The sequence below is a fragment of the Nematolebias whitei genome, chromosome 11 (assembly GCF_014905685.2).
Source record: "Nematolebias whitei isolate Nwh7 chromosome 11, NemWhi1, whole genome shotgun sequence".
Classification (NCBI taxonomy): Eukaryota; Metazoa; Chordata; class Actinopteri; order Cyprinodontiformes; family Rivulidae; genus Nematolebias; species Nematolebias whitei.
This window is the reverse complement of record NC_056508.1, coordinates 26,084,197-26,111,311: the sequence shown is the minus strand read 5'-3', so window position 1 is coordinate 26,111,311 and position 27,115 is coordinate 26,084,197. Positions and strand designations below refer to the sequence as shown.

The 27,115-nt window shown below is 38.7% G+C and overlaps 1 protein-coding gene across 1 annotated transcript; it reads left to right on the top strand.

Moving 5' to 3' along the window:
- On the top strand, nt 1–27,115 carry dnah12 (dynein, axonemal, heavy chain 12). The gene is made up of 74 exons (XM_037684067.1): nt 1–209; nt 318–405; nt 1,806–1,832; nt 1,933–2,122; nt 2,494–2,563; nt 2,649–2,807; nt 2,897–3,092; nt 3,203–3,391; nt 3,464–3,617; nt 3,695–3,786; nt 3,883–4,061; nt 4,145–4,280; nt 4,354–4,479; nt 4,565–4,699; nt 4,956–5,149; nt 5,228–5,385; nt 5,482–5,591; nt 5,701–5,886; nt 5,983–6,183; nt 6,299–6,493; nt 6,573–6,694; nt 6,786–6,921; nt 7,005–7,151; nt 7,256–7,375; nt 7,659–7,815; nt 7,905–8,077; nt 8,223–8,375; nt 8,487–8,726; nt 10,657–10,902; nt 11,032–11,151; nt 11,261–11,370; nt 11,477–11,660; nt 11,797–11,937; nt 12,036–12,119; nt 12,301–12,489; nt 12,615–12,734; nt 12,903–13,091; nt 13,167–13,318; nt 13,577–13,715; nt 13,869–14,035; nt 14,135–14,390; nt 14,468–14,764; nt 14,942–15,120; nt 15,988–16,180; nt 16,461–16,622; nt 16,740–16,934; nt 17,154–17,287; nt 17,371–17,533; nt 17,636–17,716; nt 17,834–18,010; nt 18,091–18,222; nt 18,370–18,459; nt 18,556–18,696; nt 18,790–19,031; nt 19,112–19,259; nt 19,356–19,501; nt 19,623–19,837; nt 19,918–20,110; nt 20,206–20,398; nt 20,483–20,655; nt 21,115–21,255; nt 21,362–21,520; nt 21,646–21,941; nt 22,029–22,282; nt 22,398–22,538; nt 22,618–22,755; nt 22,832–23,065; nt 23,159–23,347; nt 24,385–24,488; nt 24,571–24,775; nt 24,892–25,029; nt 25,110–25,201; nt 26,672–26,739; nt 26,899–27,115. The coding sequence occupies exons 1-74, from the start codon at nt 1–3 to the stop codon at nt 27,090–27,092; spliced, it is 11,946 nt and encodes a 3,981-aa protein (XP_037539995.1). The 3' UTR covers nt 27,093–27,115.

Genomic DNA, 27,115 nt, shown 5'->3' with positions numbered 1-27,115 from the left:
ATGGCAACCTCTCCAGAAGATTTTCATCTCCTACCAGTGGAGAGCCTGTCAAAGGCTGTTCTGCCCCCAATTGGAGGAATGTGGCATTCTGATGATGTGGACAAGGCCATCAAAGCAAAGAAGGAGATGGAGGAGAAGTTAAAAGCTCACCAGAAGCTGCTGAAACATAGGAGGAGTAAAGTGAAACGAAACCAACTCCATATGATAATGTACGTTTTTGTTGTGCGTTGTGTTTAGTTCCTCAGTGAACTTCCTTTAAGAGTAAATCCATAGACCTCTGGGTTTACTGAAGTGTGTCAGTTTACTCTGTGTTACAGGGTCTCCAGAGCCATGAAGAGTTACAGACAGAGCCAAGAGAGTGGAGCTGTGCGCAGTCTTTCACCAGAACCACAATTTCCATCTACTGTATGAATTCTAACTTTCTATGCATATGTTTTAAATACAAACTGTAATATAGGCTACAATACTACTGTGCAAAAGTTTTATGTCCCTAATTACTTTGTATTTTTCTTCCGAGGAATAAAATTGCTTGTAATAATTGTTTTTACTTTGATTGATAATCCATCCATTTTCTTTACCTATTTCTCCTTTCTGGGTAGCTGGGGGCTGTTGTCTATCTCCAGCAGCCACAGAGAGGTGGGGTACATCCAGGATGGGTTGAGGGTCCATCACAGGGCCACATAGGCAAATGAGACAAACATCTATTCACACTTTCACTCACACCTAGGGACAATTTAAAGTTGACTATTTAGCTAGCATGCATGTTTTTGGTCTGTGGGGAGGAAAACGGAGTACCCAGAAAAAACAACACGCAGGGAGAACATGCAAACTCCACCCAGAGAGTCCCCCAGGCCAGGTGTTCCTACAATATTATCACTGAGAGGTGACAACTTTATCAAGTTGTCAAAGTTTTTCTTGCTTTAATCCTTTTAGTCCTTGTGCCCAAACATGACAAAATAATGTACAGTATGTGTTAAAAAAGTTAAGAAAGTGAACAAGTGGAGGACAAAAGACGTGTCAGGTCTAAAAACGATCTTCAGCACATGAACAGTATCTGAAATCCTTGTTTTAACAAACAGATCATGTCTCTCAGGTCCAGTGCCAGATTTATGTAGATTTTTTTTTTTTAAATTCAGTTAAATGTTTACTTTATGTCAAGTTTCCAGTCAGTAGCTTTTTAAGATTCATCTAATCAAACTTTTATCTCTGTATTTATTTATTTATTTATTTATTTATTTATTTATTTATTATTTTACAAGTATTTCAGTTTAACTAATCAATGAGAACAAATTGTATATTTATGACAAGCTACCTCCTTGGAAGCAAATTATAAAGAAATGAGGGCTGGCTCAGGACTTGGGCGGCATGGTGGCTCAGTTAGTAGAGCTGTTATCTCACAGTGAGAAGGTTGTCGGTTCAAATCTGAGCTGGGGACCTTTTCTGGATGGAGTTTGCATGTTCTCTCTGTGTATGCGTGGGTTTTATCTCGGTACTTTTCTCCCACAGACCAAAAACATGCATGTTAGGCTGATTGGAAACTCTAAAATGTCTCTAGGTTGTGAGTGAGAGAGTGAACGGTTGTCTCGTTTGTCTCAATGTGTCCCTGTGATGGACTGGAGACCTGTCCAGGGTGTCCCCCACCTTTCCCACAGTGATAGCTGGACATGGGCTCCAGGGACCCCCACGACCCAAAAAGGAAGAAGTGGGTAAAAGATAATGGATGGATGGACTCGGGATTTTTGCTCATGTCCATACTGTAAAGTTTTGCTCTGTTCAATGAAGTTTATTTCAAACTTACTTCACAGATGATCAGCAAGGAGCGGAAAAGAATGGTATGTCTATTTTATATTGTTATATTTAGTTAAATTGTAAAAGTATTATTTTTGGGAGCATTTCATACTTAAAATACTTTATTTTTTTCACCATTTGCAGATGAACTACAGTTTCTTAAAGCGTTGTGTAGAGAGTCGACCCTATGCTCCGATCCAGCAACAGTGGTTGGACTCAATTGTAGCCCGAGTCTCCCCTAAACTGAAAGAGAACCCTGAGATGAATAAACTTCTACAGGAGCTCTGCGTGGAAGTCAGCGATGAGTTCCACAAAGTGATTGTCAAGCACACAGGTACCATTTATTTGCAAAGTGTGAATACTTGTTCAAAGTTTTAGCTTTTAAAGTAGGCGTTTGTTGCATTAGTTCTAATGAATAGACTCAATACCCGTAATTATGAGGTGAAAATTATAAAAATGATTAATTATCTTAGCAGCATCATTTCATTTTGTTTTCTGACTCTACATGTTCTGTTGTGACTGGGCTCTAAACTGAGCTGAATTGAGTCATTGGGATAGAACTAGACATATTTAGGACTATCAGTTATTTTTCATTGTACAATTGAAAAAAAAATCTTCAGGATCACGGTGGTTTTGCACAGAACTGCATATTGATCCTTGTATGTTCTTTGCAGTAAAGTATGATTCCATATTCATTGTTTTTAGTGGGCACAGTTTTAAAGGATCCTCAGCAACAAGAACAGAGCTCAAAAACACAGAGAGTTTCTCAGTCAAAGTGAGTTTTAGATTTTCTGCTATGAGCCAATGAAAGTTGATTCCTCTTTAATGCCCATTTGAAACTATATGTTGTTCTTCTGCAGAATTCTTGATTTCTCAAAACCATGGCATGATAGCTTTGTAAAACGCTGCAAGCTGGTAAAAGCAAATTTGCACATTCTACATCCTGTGATGCAAACTTTGTTGGATATCGGCTACTCAACATTTTCTGAACTGTTCCTAGTTGATCTGTCAGCATTTCGGTAAGACCAAGAGAAACAGACAAGCACACAAGCTGGCTCTTCTTGATTTGCTTCCTTTTTAAAACTAATCTGTGGTTTTGCTGTCAAAGAGCTTTAGGACCTCTGGAATATAAAAGCCTACAGAACAAAGTAGCCGTGATGTGTAAGAAGAAAGAAGACAGTATCATGAGTACCTGGTATCCTAAAATCATCCACTTGTTAACAAATGAAAAAATACAGAAGCGCGTTAAAGCTGAGAAAATGGATTCATTTTATAACTGTGCATCAACCCTTATTTCCAATCAGGTGAGATGAAATCCACCCTGTTTTTCCCTTTTAAATGTTTTTATATTTAAATAAATAAAACTATCAAAGTATAAACCATATGGTAGTAAGTTTCTCCTTTATTGTTCTAGTTAAAATCGGTGCTCCAGGCAAATGTAGAAAAGTTTGTCAGTGTATTTGATCCAAACAACCACCACTGCTTGCCTGTGTTTCGCATGGCTTTGACATTTGATGATGAAAAAATGGAAATCTACCCCACCCTCCAAGATTTGGAAGACTCTGTTTTGAATATCCTTAATGCCATAGCAAATACACTGCAGGTAAACTGCCTTATTTTCATAACTTTTTATTATTATGAGGATTTTTATCTACTGTATCAAATTTATTCACAGAAAGTACAAACTGTGCAGTCGTGGATGGAACAAACCTCATCTTCATTTGTGGATGCCACTGTGCCTGATGAGGTCCTTTCTTGGGCTCAGTCCACTGTGAAGAATGCTGTGCAAAAGAACCTAGAAGAACCCGACCAACATTTCAGGACTTACGGTGATTTATTAAGAACATTATTTGTTTCATTATTCATCAGCTTAGTTCATTGCTGAATTTTCTAGTTTATTTTGTAGTGAACAACTATGACTGGCTTGTGAATGGGACTGCACAGAGCAAAGTAGACACATTTATGAAGGCGGAGCTCTCCTTTGATGAGTACACTAAGGTAAAATCTGTGTGTATTTAGCATACACCCAATTATGACTTGAACTTGTTTAACCTTGTGTCCTGATGACTGTCGATATGTTTTTACTTATTAAAGCAAGTGGAAAAGTTTCATATGCTGTCAGATGAGATTAGCAGGCTCCCATCAAAACTCTTCTTCCCAATGGTCCTTCTGAACTGTGAGGAGCTGAAAAAAGGTCTCACCAACAAAGCTAAAATGTATGCCGAAACATTTCTGAAGAAACTCGTCATTGCGCATAGAGAGCAAAATTTACAGTAGGTCACTTCCTTTAGCAGTTTTAGTCAAAGTTCTCATTCTGTTGAAAAATTTGAAGTGGTCTTTTTGTGTTTGTGCCAAGGATCTGTTTTGAATTTCAAGAAATCCAAAAGAAAGTTCTGGAAGTTCCAAAAAGCACAGAAAACATTGCTCAGATAGAAGAATACATCAAGTTTACCAAAACCAAGGGGGTTGTGCAACTAAGTGAAAGGTTAAAGGTGAATAGTCGGATGAGTATATGTATTTGTTGGATTTTCTGACATCATTTTGAACCACACTATGCTCTGACAGGAAGCCTGCTCCAAACTCCTTTATCTTTTGAATGTCTACATCTTTGAGCCAGAAGATTTGGAGCTGAATTTGATTGTATTTCACTGGCCCCAAAACATCCTGCATGCTTTTGAGCTCAGTGATGAGGTAAAGCTTCTGTTTCTTTTTTGAAACACTATCTAATTTTTTTTATGTTAGTGATCTACTTCTTAACACCTTTATCATTTAATAGGTGCTACAAAACGCTAAGGAGAAAGAAAAGACAGAGCTTATTGCCAAAAGGGAAAAATTAATGGTAGACCTGGAAGTTTTGGGATGCAGAATAGAGGAGTTCTCACAATACTCTGAGCTGAGTAGAATGCAGCAGGTACAGTTATTAGTACTATTGGATGATCCTGAGACTAGATGTGTTCTCTTATCCTATGCTAAGCTAACTGGCTGCTTCTAACCACTTATTCATTTGGGTTCAATTATTCATGTTTTAAGTTCTTTACAAGAAAGCATTTTGCATAGGCTTCAGCAATGTTGATGGAGTTTGTGTTTTTCAAACAGAGAATCTCTGAAATTCACACCATGTTAATCCCACAGTAAATATAACTGGTGCGTTATTACTTTTTGAACAGTATGTTGCAAATGTAATAAAAGTTCAGAAACTTCTCCACGAGGCTGAGAAGGCTATTGTCCTTATCAATGAGGAAGAGGCTTTTTACGAATGGGACTTAACAAGTTACCCAGAGGTTGAAGTTCTCAAAGAGAGCATGGAACCATATCAGAAGCTGTTTGGATTTGTCCTGAAGTGGCAGCGCACAGAAAACAGGTCTGATTTCAAATGGTTACACTTTGTGTTTAGGTTTTAATGACACCTGATGAGAAACTTTCCCCTCTCTTTGAGTAGATGGATGGATGGCTCCTTTTTGGAGCTAGATGGGGAAAGCATGGAAGTCCAACTGGATGAGTTCTACAGGGAGATCTTCAAGATGCTGAAGTTTTTCCAGCAGAAGCAGATTAAAGCTGCACAAGAGATGGAGAAGATCTCTGGGAAGACAAGAGAAAGTTCTAGTGAACAAGATCCAACAAAGCAGGAGAGTCCATCAGCAGCTGTGCATTCCACTGCAACAGAGCAGATTAAGTCCGCACAAGAGATGAAAGATATCTCTACGAAGACAAGACAAAGTCCTAGGGAAGAAGATCTAAAGAAACAGGAGAGTCCAACAATAGTTGTGTGCTCTACTGTAATGAAACAGATCAAAATGTTCCGGGTAATTTATGCAACAAACATTTCAAATGTGTTCATGACAGAAATCTCATGGCAATTGAAGTTTTCCTTTCCTAAGTAATGTTCAGTTATGAATATGCTTGTGCTAACAGGACTACATCCCTGTGGTGTCCATCTTGTGCAACCCTGGTATTAGAACTCGTCACTGGAACCTTATGTCAAAGATAGTTGGGTTTGACCTCACTCCTGACTCTGGTACAACCCTACGGAAAGTTCTCAAACAAAACCTAGCACCTTACCTGAATGAATTTGAATCTATTAGTGCTGCTGCTAGTAAGGTGAGAATTTCTGATACATCCCGTTTTTTGTTTGTTTGTTTTCATGATAAAGTTTCTGTATTAAATACAGTTTGCCGTCACTACATTTCTTTCCAGGAGTTTTCTATGGAGAAGGCAATGCAGACCATGGTACAGATTTGGGATGATATTTCCTTCCACCATCAACCTTACAGAGAAACTGGTGTTTCCATCTTAACTGCCTTGGATGATATCCAGACAGTGTTAGATGACCAGATTGTAAAGACTCAGACAATTAGGGGTTCACCATTCATCAAACCCTTTGAAAATAAAATCAAGGTTAGCCAACTTGCATAAGACATACAAAATTTTAAACTTTTTTGCCAGTATAGAGTATTTTTCCAAGTCTTTTTTTTTAGCTCAGTTCAGCATGGAGATTGTTCTGTGTTTTTAGCAATGGGAGGAGCGCCTACGTCATATTCAGGAAACCATAGACGAGTGGCTTAAGGTGCAAGCCCAGTGGCTTTACCTGGAGCCCATCTTTTCATCGCAGGACATCATGCATCAGATTCCAAAAGAAGGGAGACTTTTTCAAATTGTTGACAAAAACTGGAAAGAGATCATGAGACACTGTGTTAAGGATTCTAAAGTAATAAAAAAATTAAACGTTTGAATTTTTTTCTATTCTAAAAGCAAATGTAGCTGTAATTGTCTATCTGTAACTATAGGTTCTGCCAGCAACCTCATTACCTGGTTTGCTTGGAAAACTGCAAGATTCCAACACCCATCTTGATAACATAATGAAAGGCTTGAACGCCTACCTGGAGAAGAAACGTCTCTTTTTCCCTCGGTATAAATAAAAAAATCTTTCTGATAACATTTTTAATTCAACTCTTTGCAAATATTACATATATTAATAGTTGCTGCTAACCTTGTGCCAGGTTTTTCTTCTTGTCCAATGATGAAATGCTCGAGATTCTCTCAGAGACTAAGGACCCTCTGCGAGTTCAGCCTCATCTGAAGAAGTGCTTCGAGGGTATTTCCAAACTGGACTTCTTACCCAATCTGGATATCCAGGCAAGGCAGTCAAAAACACACTTATTGATATGTGGCATTGTGCTGGATTCATTTTTACCAAGCTGCATACTGTTCTTGCTCAGGCCATGTACAGCAGTGAAGGGGAGCGTGTTGAGCTAATCCAGCACATCTCTACATCTGAAGCCAAAGGAGCTGTGGAGAAGTGGCTGGTGCAGGTGGAGGATGTGATGGTTCGCAGTGTCAGAGATGTTGTGGCCTGCTCCAGAGTGGTGAGATGGACATTTTTTAAATAATAGTTGATTTGGTAGGTTTATGCTGTGTAGGTGTCATACAATACATTTCTAATATGAGATCCTTCTCATGCTGTGGACAGGCCTATGGTGAGACGGCACGGGACCAGTGGGTCAAGGAGTGGCCTGGTCAGGTGGTCATCTGCACCTCGCAGATGTTTTGGACCTTAGAAGTTCATGAAGCCATCAAAACAGGGGCTAATGTGGGTCTTTACATGATTTACTCAGCTTTGTTTATTATTTTTGAATACTTAAATCACAGCAAATTGAATTCATATTTATACATGTTCCCAATTTTAAAATTAACTTTAAAACTATATTTGACCAAAAGAAAAAAAAAAGAAAATTAATTATTTTATTGTAGAAGTACTAAGCCGAAATGTGTCACGTTCATGTCTGAGATGATTATTTTTAAACAAATCAGAAACCACAATAGTGTCACCTTGAGAGAAGAAAATGTAGTGAAAAGTTTTCTCCTCTTTGTAGGGTATAAAGGACTACTATCAACAACTCCAAAAGCAACTGAATGACATTATAAAGCTGGTGAGAGGAAAACTAGCCAAGCAAACACGGACTACTCTGGGAGCACTTGTCACCATCGATGTTCATGCCAGGGATGTAGTCATGGAGCTTATTGAGAAAGGTAGCTCTGGCTCAATGATTTTTATTATTAAGAGCATAGTGACGTTCAGCAGCCAGAAACAGACTCCACGTGTTGCTCTCATTCGATAGGTGTATCGCATGAAACTGATTTCCAATGGCTAGCCCAGCTTCGTTATTACTGGAGCAATGACAACGTTCGTGTTCGCATAATCAACTGTGACGTTAAATATGCCTACGAGTACCTGGGCAACTCTCCACGTCTGGTCATCACTCCTCTGACTGACCGATGTTACCGAACCTTGGTATAAAAAAATATTCAAATCATATTTTTATATTGTGTCCTAATATGTGTTTAAGGAACCTTAAATATGAATAGATGTTTTTTTTTCTGGAAAAATAAATAAACTAAGAGATCAATTACCAAAGATTTACCTACCTCCATTTTAGATTGGAGCTTTCTACCTGAATTTGGGTGGTGCACCTGAGGGTCCAGCAGGAACTGGAAAGACTGAAACCACCAAAGATTTGGCCAAAGCTCTTGCTGTTCAGTGCGTGGTGTTTAACTGTTCAGATGGATTGGACTATCTTGCTATGGGAAAGGTATCAACCACTAAAAATTCAAAATATAGGTGTAATTTTGGCTCTTCTGTTTCATACAATATGCACAACAAATTTCTATGCTAATTTGTATTTTAATACATTTTATTATAGTTTTTTAAAGGTTTAGCTTCGTCTGGAGCATGGGCATGCTTTGATGAATTCAACCGTATTGAGCTGGAGGTGCTGTCTGTAGTAGCGCAGCAGGTTCTGTGCATCCAGAGGGCCATCGAGCAGAGACTGGAGTACTTTGACTTTGAAGGAACCACACTTAAACTCAACCCCAACTGCTTTGTGTCCATAACAATGAACCCTGGCTATGCAGGACGTTCAGAGCTCCCAGACAACCTTAAGGTATTTCAAAAAAATCATTTTAATTGTCAATTTTGAATATTTTGATTATTCCTTGCATCATTTGTTACTGTTCAAATCATCCACATTATTGTACACACTGCAATGAACTGAAACCAATTTAATACTCAAAACTCCATTCCAGATGCTTGGAAAACAGCCTTTGTTCTTCCTTTACTGAAGGGAGGTGACCCCACCTCACTGAACAACTATCGACCAATCTCTAAACTCTGCATTTTAGCCAAGGTTCTAGAAAAAACTGATAAACTCTCAAATCAAAAATTACCTGGACTCATTTAACATCTTACCTCTCCATCAATCTGGTTTCAGGAAACAATACAGCACAACAACTGCTTCACTGAAGGTTCTTAATGAGTTTGTTGAAGCACTGGATGCTAAGGATTATTGTGCTGCACTTTTCTTAGACCTGTCTAAAGCTTTTGACACTGTGGATCATAACATCTTGTGTCATAAACTCTTAGAAATCAGTTTCTCAGATCACACCATTGGTTGGTTCTCTAACTATCTCTCAGACCAGAGGCAATGTGTTCAACATAATGGTACTTCCTCCAGTTATTTAACAGTCAACAATGGTGTACCACAAGGCTCAGTCTTAGGACCCACCCTCTTTAAAATCTACATACGTAACGTTGGTAAAACCATCCCTGATGCATCCATACATTTCTATGCTGATGACACAGTTGTCTATTGTCGAGCTAAAACAGTTGCTAAGGCTTTCCAGCTTTTGCAATCTGCATTTAACATCATCCAGACTGATTTGTTCCACCTCAAGCTTGTCCTAAATGCTGACAAAATCAAAGGGATGCTTTTTTAAAATAGAAAGTCGGTCCCAGCAGTTCTTCCTCTGATTTCATCCTCAAATGGTGTCCCCATTGAGTTTGTTGATTCCTATAAATATTTGGGTATCTTGGTCGATTCGCATCTCTCTTTTAAGCTCCATGTGGAAAACTTGGTAAAGAAACTGAAAGTTAAACTGGGTTTCTTTTTCAGAAACAGATCCTGTCTAACTCTGAATGCTAGGAAACACCTTGCAACTGTGACTTTCCTTCCCTCCATCGATTAACGCTCCTACAAGAACCCTGCAGATGTTGGATGCTGTCTATCATGGTGCACTAAGATTCATAACTGGCTGTGATTATCGTACCCACCACTGCACCCTGTATTCACTGGTTAACTGGACATCATTAACTTCACGCAGACTCTCTCACTGGTACATTTTCATCTTTAAATCACTTCTTGGTCTGCTGCCTTCTTACATCTCATGTCTCTGCGTGAGTGCAGCTACAGCGTGCGCTCTCAGGACATTATTACCTGCAGTGTTCCCTCAATGAGGACTGAACTAGGCAAAAGGGCCTTCTCCTACTCCGCTCCTGTTTCCTGGAATATCTTACAAAAAGATCTGAACGTCTCGACCTTGACCTCTCTAAGAGGCTTTAAGAATCTGTTGGACTCCTGGCAGGGACCAATGCAGACATGTTCCTGTTTTTAGTTTTCTACTTTCGCCTTAGAATCTAGCTGTTTTTTGTTACTTTTCTTTTCTTTTGCCTTCCTATTTGTAAAAAAATAAATAAAATTGTATGACTTTTTATAACTGTTTATTGTTGTTGCTGTTGTCCATTGTTTTCATCAAGGTCTCTCTTGTAAATGAGTCCTCGAGGCTCAATGGGATTTACCTGTCAAAATAAAGGTTGAAAAATGAATGAATAATACAATTTAATTCCTCAGATATATAATGTTAACTTACTTTTTATGTATATGAATGTCTCTGTTCAATGCCCTGAGATGATTCAGTTGTGACTTGGTGCAATATAAATAAACTGAATTGAAGTGAATTTAATTTAAGATAAATAAACAGAAGTGAGAATGTTCCTGTGAAAAAATGGCAGCACATTTATCCTTTCTTTCTGTGCAGGTGTTGTTTCGAACAGTGGCCATGATGGTTCCAAACTATGCTCTAATAGCAGAGATCTCGCTGTATTCTTACGGCTTCCTCAACGCCAAACCACTGTCAGTAAAAATTGTGATGACCTACAGGCTTTGTTCAGAGCAGCTCTCCTCTCAGTTTCATTATGATTATGGTATGAGAGCTGTCAAAGCAGTACTTGTAGCTGCAGGAAACCTCAAGCTCAAGTATCCTGACGAGAATGAAGACATTCTGGTAACTTTTCAAAACTTTATTTGATTTTTTTTAAAACCTTAGCCCATGCACTGATTCTAAACCTTAGTTGTCAATACATTTGCAATTTGACATCCTTTTAATTGGAATTTCTTATATTGTTCAATTCAGCTCCTGAGATCCATAAAGGATGTTAACGAGCCCAAGTTTCTCTCTCATGATATTCCGCTCTTCAATGGCATCACCAGCGATTTATTTCCAGGCATTTCTCTTCCTATCGCTGACTATCAGGTTTGAAATCTTAATATCTATCTTTGCTTTTGGACAAGCTAACAGTTCCATTGCTGTTATTCGTCTCATAATGTATTTTACAATCAGTTTGTTGTCTTATATTTGTCAGCTGTTCTTAGAGGCTGCTGAAGAATGCTGTAAAAATCACAACGTACAGCCAACGCAGGTCTTCTTACAAAAGATGATCCAAACATATGAGATGATGGTTGTTAGACACGGGTACGTTTTAAATTGTGTTTTTGTACCCTGATTGCCATGTTTCCAGTTATACTTTTGTGACTGAATCATAATCTGAAGAAAATCACATCATGGTGGTCTTTTTCAGGTTTATGTTGGTGGGAGAGCCCTTTGCTGGAAAGACAAAGGTGCTGCATGTTTTGGCAGACACTCTGACTCTCATGAATGAAAAAGGGTATGGAGCAGAAGAAAAGGTCATCTTCAGGACAATGAATCCAAAGTCCATTACAATGGGACAGCTCTTTGGCCAGTTTGACCTAGTTTCTCATGAGGTAAAAGTGTGCCTTCCACTAACTGTATTACTTGATGGAGTGATCTTTTTATTTTTGGTATTAAGGCACAACTTGAACAGCTTGCTGTCTGTTTCTTGTTCTATTTTCTTCTCACTTGTTGACTTTCACTTTTTAGTGGACAGATGGGATTGTGGCCAACACATTTCGTGAGTTTGCATTAGCTGACACACCAGACCGCAAGTGGGTGGTGTTTGATGGTCCCATAGATACTCTGTGGATTGAGAGTATGAACACTGTGCTGGATGACAACAAAAAAGTACAAAACATTCAGTGAAATGTTGGCTGTTTAAGCTTCCTATGTGCTTCATATACTTAAGCTACTTACATTTGTTTTGCTGTGCTGATCACTTACAGTTGTGTCTAATGAGTGGTGAGATCATTCAGATGTCAAGTCAGATGAGTCTGATTTTTGAAGCCATGGATTTATCACAAGCTTCTGTGAGTAAAATCTGTGCTGCTAATACAGTTTTAGGCAAATTTAGTAACTATAGTTTTCATTTGGCAAAGAATCACAATTGCACATGTTTAATCCCATATGTACCTGAAGTTTATATAATTTATATATTTTTAGTTTATGAAGATGTATGTTTGCGTTACTTTCTATTTTATGTGTCCTCAGCCTGCCACAGTCAGTCGATGTGGGATGATCTACATGGAGCCGTCTCAGCTGGGCTGGAAGCCTTTGGTGATCTCCTGGATGAACACTCTTCCTGAAGCTCTGCAGACCCATGTCAGCCGCTCTCTACTGCTGGAGCTCTTCCTCTGGCTCCTGCCACCCACCCTGATACATCTGCGAAAACACTGCAGAGTGAGTGACTGCCCAAGCTGCAAATCATTTCATGCATAAACATATTAGAAAATTTGGAAGTTTCTATTTATATTCTAGATGTTGCAGATTTGTGATGTAAGATACCATACTTTGTTGGTTCACAGGAAGTTGTTCCAACAAGCAACAGTAACACTGTAGTGTCCCTGTGTCGATTGTTTGAGATGCTTCTCACTGAACCAGTAAAGACGAATCCTGGATATCCAGAAATTCGTACTTGGATCATGGTAAAACAACAAATTGTTTTGTCATTTCTATTATCGTTTTAACCCCATGTATTCTAAGTATTGGGTAAGGCATGTACATTAAAAAGTTGAATCTTCTCTTTATGTGCACTTTTCAACAAAGTGAAATTATGTTCATACCTCTTGTGTATTTTATTTTCTTGCTTGCAGGCAGCTTTTACGTTCTCTCTGGTCTGGTCTGTGGGTGGTGCCTGTGATGCAGACAGCAGAGAGAAGTTTAGTGAGTTCTTCAGGAGAACCATTTCAGGAAAAACAAAGGAAAATCCAATCCCTCAAACAGTGGGGAAATGGGAGTGTCCACTGGATGAGAAAGGCCAAGTGTATGATTACTTTTACGAGGTAAGGTGTTATCCTTTACTCAGAAAAGATTGACTTGAGGTCAATCAGAAATTCTTAATGCAATCCCCTCTACAGTTTAAAGGAAAAGGCAAATGGATTCACTGGAATGAGGAAATTCAAAATATCAACCTTGGGGACAAAAACACAAAAGTACAGGAGATCATTGTTCCCACTATAGATACAGTTCGTTACACTTACTTAATGGACCTTTGCATCAACCACGGAGTGTAAGTATTTTCAAAGGATTACAGGCACATTAATCAATATATTTAAATTATATATATATATATATATATATATATATATATATATATATATATACATATATATATATATATATATATATATATATATATATATAGAGAGAGAGAGAGAGAGAGAGAGAGAGAGAGAGTTTAACATGATTTTACTTAAACACAAGAGTAATTTCATGTATAGTTAATTTCATAAAATTGGTTTTTGTATGTTTTGTTCTGCTGATGAAGCCCTCCTCTGTTTGTTGGTCCTACTGGCACTGGAAAGTCTGTCTATGTGAAGGAGAAACTGATGAATAATCTAGACAAAGACAGTTTTCTTCCCTTCTTCATCAACTTTTCAGCTCGAACTAGTGCAAACCAAACTCAGGTTAGTTTTAGTGACATGAGAATAAAATATTTGCCTTTTAAAACCTTTGGATCACCAAGAAAGCACATGTAAGGATAAATGTTTATAAAATAGAATTTGAACAAATCTGTTTGAATATTCCACAGTTTACAATGTACCTAAAACGTTTTCCAGAATATCATCATGTCCAGATTGGATAAGAGAAGGAAAGGTGTTTTTGGCCCTCCCATGGGGAAAAAGTGTATCATCTTTGTAGATGATATGAACATGCCTGCTCTGGAACAGTTTGGTGCTCAGCCTCCTGTGGAGCTTCTTCGACAGTTCATAGATCATGGAAACTGGTAAACTGTTTCATATTAAAATACTATTTAAATTTTAAAATAAACATGCAGTGAATAACTTTATTACAAAGGTAGAACTCAGTTTTGATGCTCTGGCAGGTATGACCTTAAGGATACATCCAAGATTAGTCTTGTGGACCTGCAGCTCATCTCAGCAATGGGTCCCCCTGGTGGTGGAAGAAATGCTATAACTTCTCGATTTCTACGGCATTTGAACATTTTTAGCATAAATCCCTTTAGTGACGATACCATGGTTTGGATTTTCTCCAACATTGTGAACTTCTATCTGAAAAACAGTATGTTCCCTCTTGAATGTTTTCCTGTTGGCAACCAAATAGTGACAGCAACAATGAAAGTGAGTTCCCTGTAATATCACAGTTAGATGTTCTGATGTTTGAAAGTCATTTTTTAATCAGTTTTTATCTCCTGCAGGTGTATAAGGAAGCCATGGAAAACCTGCTTCCAACACCAGCAAAGTCTCACTATACGTTCAACCTACGAGACTTCTCCCGCGTCATTCGAGGCTGCCTGCTGCTGAAGAAGGAGTCTCTGGAACACAAACATACTATGATTCGGTTGTTTGTCCACGAGGTCCTCCGTGTCTACTACGACCGACTGGTGGATGACAAGGATAGAGCATGGCTCTTTAATCTGATGAACAGCGTCCTCAAAGATCATTTCAAAGAGTCCTTTGAGCAGGTCTTTGATCACCTGAAAAAAGGCCATAAAGTAAGTCAAGGTTCGGTTTTTCCACTGTAGTAACATAGTTTTCACTATTGGAGTGTAAGCAGTAGATGTAGAAGATGTTACAATGAATAAATCTGTTTCATACGTAACATCATGAGGACATGTTTAGGCAGCGCTACATGTGTAACTTTGTGCTACACATATATTTTTCCCTTTCAGCTGGTAGAGGAAGACATGCAGAATCTTCTCTTTGGTGATTACATGAACCCTGACCATGAGGATGATGAGCGTTTATATGCTGAGGTGCCCTCCATGGATACCTTTGCTGAAGTGGTGGAGTCATGTCTTGAAGAATACAACCAGATGCACAAGAATCGGATGAACCTTGTCATCTTCCGGTAAATTGTTTTGATTACAGTATTTGAAATGTGAAGTTCTTTTACGGGCAGCACGGTGGCGCAACTGGTAAACCTGCTGCCTCTCAGCAAGCTAGTCCCTGGTTCAAATCCCGGTCTGGGGGCCTTTCTGGGTGGAGTTTGCATGTTCTCTCTGTGCATGCGTGGGTTTTCTTCGGGTACTCTGGTTTCCTCCCACAGACCAAAAACATGCATGTTAGACTGATTGGTAACTCTAAATTGTCCCTAGGTGTGAATGAGAGAGTGAATGGTTGTTTGTCTCTGTGTGTCCCTGTGATGGACTTGTGACCTGTCCAGGGTGTTCCCCGCCCCTCGCACAGTGATTGTTGGACATGGGCACCGGTGACCCCCGTGACCCAAAATGCAATAAACGGGTAAAGATAATGGATGGATGGATGGAAGTTATTTTATTAAGCTAGCAGGTTTTTAAAAATTAAACAAGAATATATTTATAGCAAACTAACTAACTTGGGGCGGCTGTGGCTGAGTGGTTAGAGCCTCCTCCAATGGGAGAGTTGGGGGCTTGATTCCACCAACAGTCACATGCTAAAGTGCCCCAGGGCAAGACACTGAACCCCTCATTGCCTCCAATGTGTGTCCCATCAGTGTATGAATGCTATAAAGCACTGATTAGTCTTTGCAGAGATCTAGTAGAGTGCTGTATGAGTGGGTACATGAGGGCATAGATTGTAGTGTAAAACGCTTTGAGTACCTTGATTCAATAGAAAGGCACTATATAAGCACAGTCCATTTACCATTTATCATATGTGTAGAGGAATTTAGAACGGTGCTTTAATAAGGCTGATCACATATTGTGTTTCACTGAGAAAAATAATCTCTTTCATTTAGCTATGTCCTGGAACACTTGTCCCGTATAAGCCGAGTGTTAAAGCAGCCAGGAGGTAATGCTCTGCTGGTGGGAGTGGGAGGCAGCGGTCGTCAGTCCATCACCCGTCTGGCTACATCAATGGCTCATATGACCATGTTCCAGCCTGAAATCTCTAAGAGTTACGGCATGACAGAGTGGAGGGATGACCTCAAGGTTAGCCTGACACTTTTGAGAAGACTTCTGTGACATGTTATCATTTTTGTGGGATTAGTTTTGTAATGAATTTTACTTAGATTAAATGATATATACAGACAAACAGTACGTGAAACTCAAAATGGAATGAGGTGCTTTAGACTGGACTGTATGTTATTGTGTTTAAATGCAAACTTGTTCATATCTTCCATTTTTCCAAGACAATTAGTTGTGAACTTCTCTGTACAGGTGAAGAAAACGTAAATAAAATGAACTGGTTCTAATGTTTATTCAACCATAGATGCTGCTGAAAAATGCTGGGGTTAAAGGACAGAAGACAGTTTTCCTGATAACTGATGCTCAGATCAAAGATGAGGCTTTTCTGGAGGATGTGGACAGTGTTCTGAACTCAGGAGAAGTACCTAATCTGTTTGCTGTAGATGAGAAGCAGGAAATTATGGAGGTAGCTGTTTTGATAGCCCTAAACAGATCTTCATTTCTTCTTTACAAAGTAATTTCTTCTTTAAAAAAAAGTTTAGTAAATATTAAAAGGATTCCTTATTTGTTGTTCTTTTTTTAGACAATGCGTCCCATCGCTCAGGCTGGTAATAAGAATTTGGAGCTGAGCCCCTTGACTCTGTTTGCCTTCTTCGTGGCACGCTGTAGAGAGAACCTACACGTAGTTGTTGCCTTCAGTCCCATCGGAAACACCTTTCGAAATCGCCTACGACAGTTTCCATCTCTTATTAACTGCTGTACTATTGACTGGTATCAGGTAATTTGTGAACGTAAAAATACATCTATTTACAAAATGTTTGCAAAAGAATGTACAAACTTCAAGTACTAAAACATGAAAAAAAAAACATGTTTACTTGGATTAATCCTTGTTGAAATAAAAGACAAAACAATAGTAAAAGTATGCAAAACTCTGTTTGCTTTTTTTTTTTCATTTATGTGCCTGTTTACTGATGCTTTTCTTTCTGTGTCCTGACAGTCATGGCCAGAAGAAGCTCTTGAGCGAGTAGCCAACTCCTTCTTGGAGTCACTGGAGATGAGTGAAAATGAAAGGCAGGAGGTTATACCCATCTGCAAAACATTTCACACCTCTGCCAAACAACTCTCACAAAGGTAAGACGATTGTTCTTTGTAACTTCTATGTTCAGATGTGAAAGAAATAAAGGCATCTAATTATGCTGCTGTTTTAATTTCAGATTCCTCACAGAACTAGGGCGCCCTAATTATGTGACTTCTACATCCTACCTGGAGCTAATCGCAGCTTTCCGTCTACTGCTCACTCAGAAAAGAGACACTGTCATGAAAGCAAAACAGAGGTACATCAATGGTTTGGATCAACTTGCCTTTGCTGAATCTCAGGCATGTGAAATTCTATTTTTACCATTTTTTTTCTCTTTCTTTATTTTGACATTTTTAAAAGACTAAATGTTGCCATGCATTAGTCACAATCTATTTTTGCAGGTTGCTGAGATGAAAAAGGAGCTAGTAGATCTACAACCCAAACTGGAACAGGCAAAGATTGACAACACCAAAATGATGAAGGTGAATGCAAGAAAGTACTTCATTCCATCTCTACACCAATGTCGATGTTTGTTTGAATAATGTAAAGAACATTGGAAAAGTTAAATAGATTTTTTTTTTTATTATGGGATTTTTCAGGTGATTAAACAGGAGTCTGTAGAAGTGGAAGCAAAAAGTAAAGTTGTGCGAGCCGATGAAGAGGCAGCAACTATAAAAGCCAGTGAAGCCCAGGCTCTGAAGAATGAGTGTGAGAGTGACTTGGCTGAAGCCATCCCAGTTCTGGAGGCTGCCATCTCTGCCTTGAACACGTTAAAAGTCAGTGTTCTTCAACTGCTTCTCCTTCGTTAGAGCAACTGAACATTGCTATTCAAGTAACGGAAACTGTGTTATTTCAGCCAACTGATGTCACAATTGTGAAAGCGATGAAAAATCCACCTTCAGGAGTGAAGCTGGTGATGGCAGCTGTGTGTGTGATGAAGATGATAAAACCAGATAGGATAGCTGACCCTGCTGGGACTGGGAAAAAGGTTAGACGGAGTATAAAATAATCTCATTAAGAATATCTCCCTTTTTATTAGTTGCTGAAACACTTTTAAAGCTCATTGACACAAACTGTTTCTCGTGCTCTTATTAAGCTTCTTTTTGTATATTGCAATGGGCTTTTTTATGTGTAGATTTTTGATTACTGGGGTCCAAGCAAGAAGCTACTGGGAGATATGAACTTTTTACGAGATCTGAAAGAATATGACAAAGACAATATTCCTGTGAGTGTCAAATTTTTTTTTTTTTTTTTTTAATTCATTAGACTATAAAACCTTTGGATATTGTTCAAACCTATGAAACGTTTGATTTGGTCACAGGTCCCTGTGATGCAAAAAATCCGTAGTGAGTTCATGACCAACCCTGACTTTAATCCCAGCATTGTGGCTAAGGCCTCCTCTGCAGCAGAAGGTCTGTGCAAGTGGATCCAAGCAATGGAGGTCTATGACAGGGTGGCAAAGGTGCAGTGTTTCTTCAGTTTATTTTTATTATGAAGTGTACCATTTTAGACTGTTCCTTGTTCCTAAATCTCAACAAGTGGCTTTGGATTTTAGGTTGTTGCCCCTAAAAAGGCCAACCTTGCAGAGGCACAGGAGTCCCTGGCTGTTACCAGGGCTCTGCTAGACCAGAAAAGAGACGAGTTAAAAGAAGTTGAGGACCGCTTGGCTGCACTTCAGACAACCTTTGAGGAGAAGACAGAGGAGAAGGCCCAACTGGAGTTCCAAGTAGATTTGTGCGGAAAGAAGCTAGAGAGGGCTGAAAAGCTCATTGGTGGTCTGGGTGGAGAAAAAAGCAGGTCATGATGAGGCTATTCTTTTAGTATTATTTACAAATAGAAGAATAAAAGAGTGACTTTATTTATTAATCTTTTTTTAGATGGTCAAAAGCTGCAGATGATCTGCAGAACACCTATGACAACTTGACTGGGGACGTTCTTATCTCTGCTGGTGTCATTGCATACTTGGGAGCGTTCACTGCTGGTTTCAGACAGAGCTGCACTAAGTTATGGACCAGTCTCTGCCAAGTAAAAGTTTTCTGTTTATTGTTTAATTGTCACTTTTTTTCTAACACATGCATAATTGAATAATATCAATCTGTTGTCCTAATTAAATGTTTCTAGTCTAAGAATATCCCATCCTCAGATGACTTCTCTCTCAGTAAAACTCTGGGAGATCCCATAAAAATCAGAGCTTGGAACATTGCAGGCCTTCCCAGTGACTCCTTCTCTATTGACAATGGTGTCCTTGTCAGTAACTCACGTAGATGGTGAGTGTGTTATTCTGACACACACTATTCTCATTGTTTCATCTTTCACTAAAACATTTATCAGAAATTGACTTCCTTTTTTAATTTGTACAAAATATTCCTTTGTGTGTTTTCCTTTTAGGCCTTTGATGATTGATCCTCAAGGTCAAGCCAACAAATGGGTGAAGAATTCAGAGAAGGACAATAACCTGAGTGTAGTCAAGCTAACAGATGCAGACTACATAAGAACTTTAGAAAATTGCATTCAGTTTGGAACACCCTTGTTGCTGGAGAATGTAGGCGAAGAGCTGGACCCGTCTCTTGAACCACTGCTGCTTAAACAAACCTTCAAACAAGGTACTGTGGATATGGCTGTGTGAGAGGCCCTAAAATGATTTGAAATAAAATGAGTCTACAAAGGTTTTATTTTTACCTAGGTGGTGTGGATTGCATCCGGCTTGGCGAGAGTGTAATCGAGTACTCACCTGATTTCCGTTTCTACGTCACCACTAAGCTCAGGAACCCACACTATCTACCAGAACTGGCCACCAAAGTGTCTTTGCTCAATTTTATGATCACACCAGAGGGTCTGGAGGACCAGCTGCTGGGGATCGTTGTTGCAAAGGAAATGTAACAAAAACGTTCTCTTTCATATGTCAGAGAAACGTTAAATTCACTGGTTTTTTTTTTTTGCATCACTTGCTTCTATGTTTATATATTCACAGACCAGAACTAGAAGAGGAGAGAAACGCATTAATCCTGCAGTCAGCTGACAATAAGAGGCAGCTAAAGGAAATAGAAGATAAAATACTGGAAACTCTGCAATCTTCTGAGGGAAACATCCTGGAGGATGAGAGTGCCATTCAGATTCTAGACTCTGCAAAGCTCATGTCAAATGAGATTACCAAGAAACAGCAGGTGGGAACTGCTTCAGTCAGCCTAAGAACGTGATGTGGCAAACATATTTGATGCCGTAACATTTCGCTGTTAATTATTTTCAAGATTGCAGAGAAAACCGAGATCAAGATTGCTGAGTCTAGAGAAGGTTACAGACAGATTGCCAAGCATTCATCGATCTTGTTCTTCAGTATTGCTGATTTGACCAACATAGACCCCATGTACCAGTACTCACTCAGCTGGTTTGTGAACCTCTACATTAACTCTATTCAACACAGGTGGGTAATGCACAAAAAATATGTTTTTACCAGCAGTTTAATGCATTTTGTCTACAACTTCCACTTTAAATATAGACATTAAACATTAAGACATCAGCTCACCTGGCTGACAACAAAATTCAGAACTGATATGTGTCTGCTAACAGTACACTGAAGTCCCAGCTCCCTTTACTGTTTCTTAAAAAAAACAAAAAAACACTTTGTAGAGAAAAACAGATTAAATTTATCAGCTATACAAGTAGCATGGATTTTTGTACCACACATTTACACTATCATAGTACTAATAGACATAAATAAGTTTCATTGAACCACGGACACATATAAAGCTGGATTCAGATATTTAAATGGTCTATTACATCATTTTATAAAAGTTACATCATGGTTTAAACTGTTGGGAAAAGGCCGACATCATAGATTTTCTGAAGTTTTACTTTTTGTACTTTTCATTTTGTTCATTAGTTTGAAATCCAAGATGCTGGAGATAAGGCTTCAATATTTAGCTACTCACTTCACCTATAACCTGTACTGTAACGTCTGTCGGTCTCTCTTTGAGAAGGACAAACTCCTCTTCTCCTTCCTTCTCTGCTGCAACTTGCTACTGTAAGTGGTTTAGCTACTTTAGCGATCCTACAAAGCCATTAAGCCTTTACAAATGATCATATGTGATTTCTATATTGTTTTATCATCCATTAATATACCTTTTCAGAGCAAAGGGGGAGATTGAGTACCAGGATTTTATGTTCTTGCTGACTGGGGGAGTGGGCCTGCAGAACACCATTCCCAACCCAGACCCCAGCTGGCTACAGGAAAAGAGCTGGGAAGAAATCTGCAGAGCTAGTGAACTGCCCAGCTTACAGGGAATAAAGTACAAAGCAATATTCACTTAAATAAACTAGTCTTTGCGGCTTAGTTCTAATTACTTCACCATTTTTGTGTTTTCTACTGTGATTTATTTTCAAATAATACATTGATTTGTTTTTAACTTTACAGAGAGGCTTTCATGAAGAGCCCAGCAGACTTTAAACCTATTTACGACAGCAAAGAGCCATGCAGTGTTGGGCTGCCAGATCCTTGGTCTGAGCGTCTCGGTAACCTGCAGAAAATGATCATTATCCGCTGTCTCAGGCCTGATAAGATACTACCAGCTGTCACTAAATATGTGACTAACAATCTGAAAAAGAACTTTGTTCAGCCCCCTCCCTTTGACTTGAGTAAGAGCTACCTGGACTCCAACTGCACCATCCCGCTGGTGTTTGTTCTTTCTCCAGGAGCAGATCCCATGGCTAGTAAGTACTTCATTTTCTGTGTGTCAAGAAGCTTATAGAACTGTCCTTACAATGAAAACCATTAATTACAACAATGTCTTTCTATAGGTTTATTAAAGTTTGCCAGTGACAAGAAAATGAGTGATACTAAGTTCCAGTCTATCTCTCTGGGTCAGGGCCAGGGGCCCATAGCTGCTAAAATGATATCCACAGCTATGCAGGATGGCACGTGGGTCTGTTTGCAGAATTGTCACCTGGCTGTTTCGTGGATGTCCACTCTAGAGAAAATCTGTGAGAACTTCAGTCCTGCAACATGCCACCAAGATTTCCGTCTCTGGCTCACAAGTTACCCATCATCCAAAGTAAATCCTCCCTCCCCACATGTGTATGAAAAACAGCTTTAAGCAGTTAGACACAAAATATCAGATTATACAAGAATTCCTAACGTATAAAAATGACTTTTATGTTTGAAATCAGTTTCCAGTGACCATCCTGCAGAATGGGGTAAAAATGACAAATGAGCCCCCTACAGGACTTCGTCTCAACCTGCTGCAGTCTTACTTGACATATCCTATTTCTGACACAAACTTCTTCAATAACTGCCCAAATAAAGAGATAGTAAGTTAACCTCACATTTAGTAATGAATTCCCTTTGTCACATAGAGAATGACCTCTGACTTGTAGATTTATTTACCAGGTTTGGGAGAAGCTCCTGTTTGGATTGTGCTTCTTCCATGCTCTTGTTCAAGAGAGGAAGAAATTTGGTCCACTGGGGTGGAACATTCCCTACGGCTTTAACGAGTCTGACCTTCGCATAAGCATCAGACAGCTTCAGGTATTTATTTGAAAGTGTGGTTGTGAAACTCCTACCATTACAAACCTTATAGCACCTTTGGTTTGTGTTTGTTCAGCTGTTTGTTAAAGAATATGATAAGGTGCCCTTGGAGGCCATAACGTATCTGACTGGAGAGTGTAACTATGGTGGTCGTGTCACCGACGACTGGGATCGGCGGCTCCTGCTGACTATCTTGGCTGATTTCTACAACAAGGGCATTATTGAGACACCTAGCTACCGTTTGTCACCCAGCGGTGAATACCTTATCCCACCTAAATCTAGCTACAAAGACTACATTATTTTCATTAAGGTAAAAAATATATATTCAAGAGGATGAATGTTTTTTGTTTTGTTTTCCTTTTTACCACAACTACTGAGTAATAATGTATTTTTTGTTTTCCAGAATCTTCCATTCAGCCAGCATCCAGAAGTGTTTGGGATGCATGAAAATGTTGACATCTCTAAAGATTTGCAGCAAACTAAGCTGCTGTTTGATTCGCTGCTTCTGACCCAGGGTGGAGGCGCAAAGGGTGGGGCCAGTACTGGAAGTGACCACACCCTGTATGACATCGCTAATGACATCCTTACCAAGGTTTAACCAATTAAATTAAATCTCTTCTTACTTTCAGATGTTTTACTTGTTAGTAGTAGCTATATTGATGTTGGTCATTTTGTGTATTATATTATTGTAGATATAAATGTCTGAACATATACAGTATACATATACATATACAGTATACATACCTGTACTTGTTTACAGCCAGCACATTTCTAAGACCAGTTGCGAGGGACAGTGTCAGGTTTGAGTTTTATCCCTCAATTAGGAGGAATATTAAAAAATAATGATAAAATGCTTTAAAAAATAGCTTAAAATTGTGAATTTTGTTTTAAGTCTTAAAAACAGCTTCAGTCTGTCGAGGTAGTCTCAGGCTTTCTATGATAACAGGAACTACACTTTTGTTAAGATTATATTTCCTGTGTCAATGAACTTCGGGGAATTGTTTTTTTATTGGCAGTGGACATTGCTGTAAAGTTCTTTTCAAAATAACCAAGATCTAAACAAATCTGTTGACCAGAATCTCAGCTGTTGTAGACTGAGCCAATACATATGATGTTCTTAGTTCAAGAGACACATTTAGGATCAGACTGAAAATATGACTGAGAGCATACTTACCGTATTTTTCAGACTATAAGGCGCACCGGATTATAAGGCGCATTAAGCAAAACAAGTTCATTTTGACAGATTTTTGAAAGCCGTATACCACATAAAATTGTTTCGAGGTCAGTATAAGCACAACCAGAATTAATACATAAGGCGTACCAGATTATAAGTCTCACTGTCGATTTGTGAGAACATTAAAGGATTTTAAGTGCACCTTATAGTCCGAAAACTACGATAAGTAGTAACGAGCTGTTTTAGTGAATATTAGCATATTATCTAAGATGGTAAAGCAGTAACTTTTTTTACTAGTTTAATAAAGACACTACTATTCAGCTCATCATATTGTTACTTATTGGAATCAAACACAAATGTCAGAGTATTTCTATTATTTATTTCTTATTTTCTTCTTCTTTTATATTCTGAATGTGCTGTACATTTATAACGTCCACATTTGCTTATCCCACCAGCTTCCAACTAATTTTGACACTGAAGCGGCTCTCTTGAAGTTCCCAGTGCTCTATGAAGAAAGTATGAACACAGTCCTCGTTCAGGAAATGGAGCGCTACAACATGTATGAAGAAACAAATCAGTGAATAACTATCACACGTAAACACCAAACTATACATCTCAAACTGCTGGTTTTTGTTTCACAGGTTGTGTGGCACTATTCGTGTGAGTCTACAGAACCTCGTAAAAGCTATTAAGGGCTTGGTGGTGATGGATTCAGAGCTGGAGGCAGTTGCAGGCAATTTGATAGTGGGCAAGGTCCCAGACAAATGGGCCAAGCGCTCTTACCCAAGTCTCAAACCTCTGGGTAGTTACATTAATGACTTTCTCTTAAGGCTCAGATTTTTACAGGTGAGAAAATTCTATGGCTTCATAAGATAAAAATATGACAAGTCTCATTTGGACAAGAAGTAAACTGTAGAAGAGTGTCAAGCTTTTCCTTCCATTTTCACTTTGTGTTCCTGAAGGTTTGGTATGAAACCAGAAAGCCCAGAGTGTTCTGGCTGTCTGGCTTCTTCTTCACACAAGCCTTCCTGACTGGAGCTATGCAGAACTATGCCAGGAAATATCATATCCCCATTGACATGTTGGGCTTTGATTTTGAGGTTCGAAGGCACATTTTATAAACTTTTTGTCCACACATATTGTTTCCTTCGCTCTAAGAAAGTAATAAATCAAATTCCAGGTCCTTCCAATTGATATGTCAGAAGCAGAGCCTGAAGATGGTGTTTACATTCATGGGTTGTTTCTTGATGGAGCTCGATGGGACAAAGAAAGGTAATAATAAGTTCACCTGTAGAATAAGAGCAATAACAACAAAATTAAAAGCAGAGCTGCACAGCAAAACACAATAAAGAATCAAATGTGTGCTAAAAGTACAAGGTAAAACAATATTTATGTTGGAAAACTTTATGAAAGCACACTGGGTGTACTAGAAAAATAACTGACCTGCCTTGTGTAGTGAGTAGTTTGATCTCCTGCTCCTTACTCAGACAGATGATCCTTGGCCCACAGACTGTTGGTCAGTGTTCACCCTCAGAGGGTTTTCCAGGTTCACCTGTTGCAAAATTGAACATCTAGTCTACCTTGTAAGCAACGGTAGCCTCCTTAGCCTTTAGCTTTTAATTGTTTTCTTTATATTATTCATTTAGTTTTCAATTGTCATCCTCACAAAACCAACCACCATCTCTTTATAAATTAGCTTTAAATTCAGAGTGGCTATGGAAACTGAAGATCTTTGGAGAAACATTCTTGTTTGAAAATGTAGAAGCTCCATTTTATTTATCTCTATAAATGTAAGTAGGCCTGTCACGATAACAAATTTTGCTCGGCCATTAATTGTCTCAGAAATTATTGCGATATACGATAATATTGTTTGAAATTTGACAATAATTAGTAACTATTGTCAAATTTAAGAAGAATTGTTTGTTAATGTTGTGTGTAGTACCTTTTTTGACCACCGGATGGCAGTACAAGACCATTTGAACCGAAGGATGGGTAAGGGAGTAAGGGAGCAAGCAGTGTGTCTCTTTAAGAAAAATGTGAGGGAGGCCCCTTGACATGACATGGGCTGTCCCTCTTTCCTTCTATTGGTTCTCAAAATGGTGGTCGCTCATTGTGGTTTGAGCTCTTTAGCATAACATTTTTCACGCAAAGCTTTTAATAAAATAATCAGTAAACAAGTTCTCAGCTTCTTTTTTCAGAGAAAAACAACTTTTTACACAAAGACACAGGTTTCAACCATGAATTTTTTTAGCTAAGACAAGACAGAGTTTTTTTTTCCCGAGGTCGGCCTGTTAGCTTAGCTTGTAGCTTAGCTTCTCAGCTTAGCTGCTTTTAACGATCCAAGAACACGATGTTAGACAATTAAAACGAATTAAAAAGATAAAAGAGAAAGTGAGGGGTCAGTGAAGAGCACCGGAGTTGAGCCTTTTGTCATCTAGTGTCTTCAGTAGAAAGAGAGAAACACGAAGAAACAATACAGTCGATAAATGAAAATGAGGGCAATAATTTTCATTTATCATGTGATTAATTGATTTATTGTTTATTGCGACAGGCCTAAATGTAAGGTACTTCATGCATTACTGTTTTACATTGTTTTGTACTCCTGTAAGTTTTCACAGAAAACATTTATCACTAGTTGTTTTGCTGCACATTATAACATTTTAATATTGAAACTTGTAATATTGTAATGTTTTTGTTTGGTTTCTTCCTCTAACATTAGATATTGTTGTCTCTTTTCCTCAGTGGAGTTCTGGCTGAGCAGCATCCTAAAGTACTGTTTGACTCTATGCCCATCATTTGGATAAAACCCAGTAAGTGTGACCTCACTCTGTCGGTCCAGCACCAGAATTTCAAATTGTTGACAAATTCAGTTTATATCAATTATATTTTAGGTGTTTGTTGCTGCTGTATTGTAGTTTCTGGGACATCCTATCCAATTTATTCTTTGTTTCACTCTTTTTTTTAAACAGCTGAAAAGAAAAGCAATGGTGAACCTCAGAAAATATATGTTTGCCCTCTTTATAAGACCAGTGCGAGGAAGGGCACTCTCTCTACTACTGGCCACTCAACCAATTTTGTAATTTCCATGCTGTTGCCCACCAGCAAGCTCCCTCAGCACTGGGTTAAACGTGGCGTGGCCATGCTCTGCCAGCTCGATGACTGAGATCAGACAACACACCGCTGGAG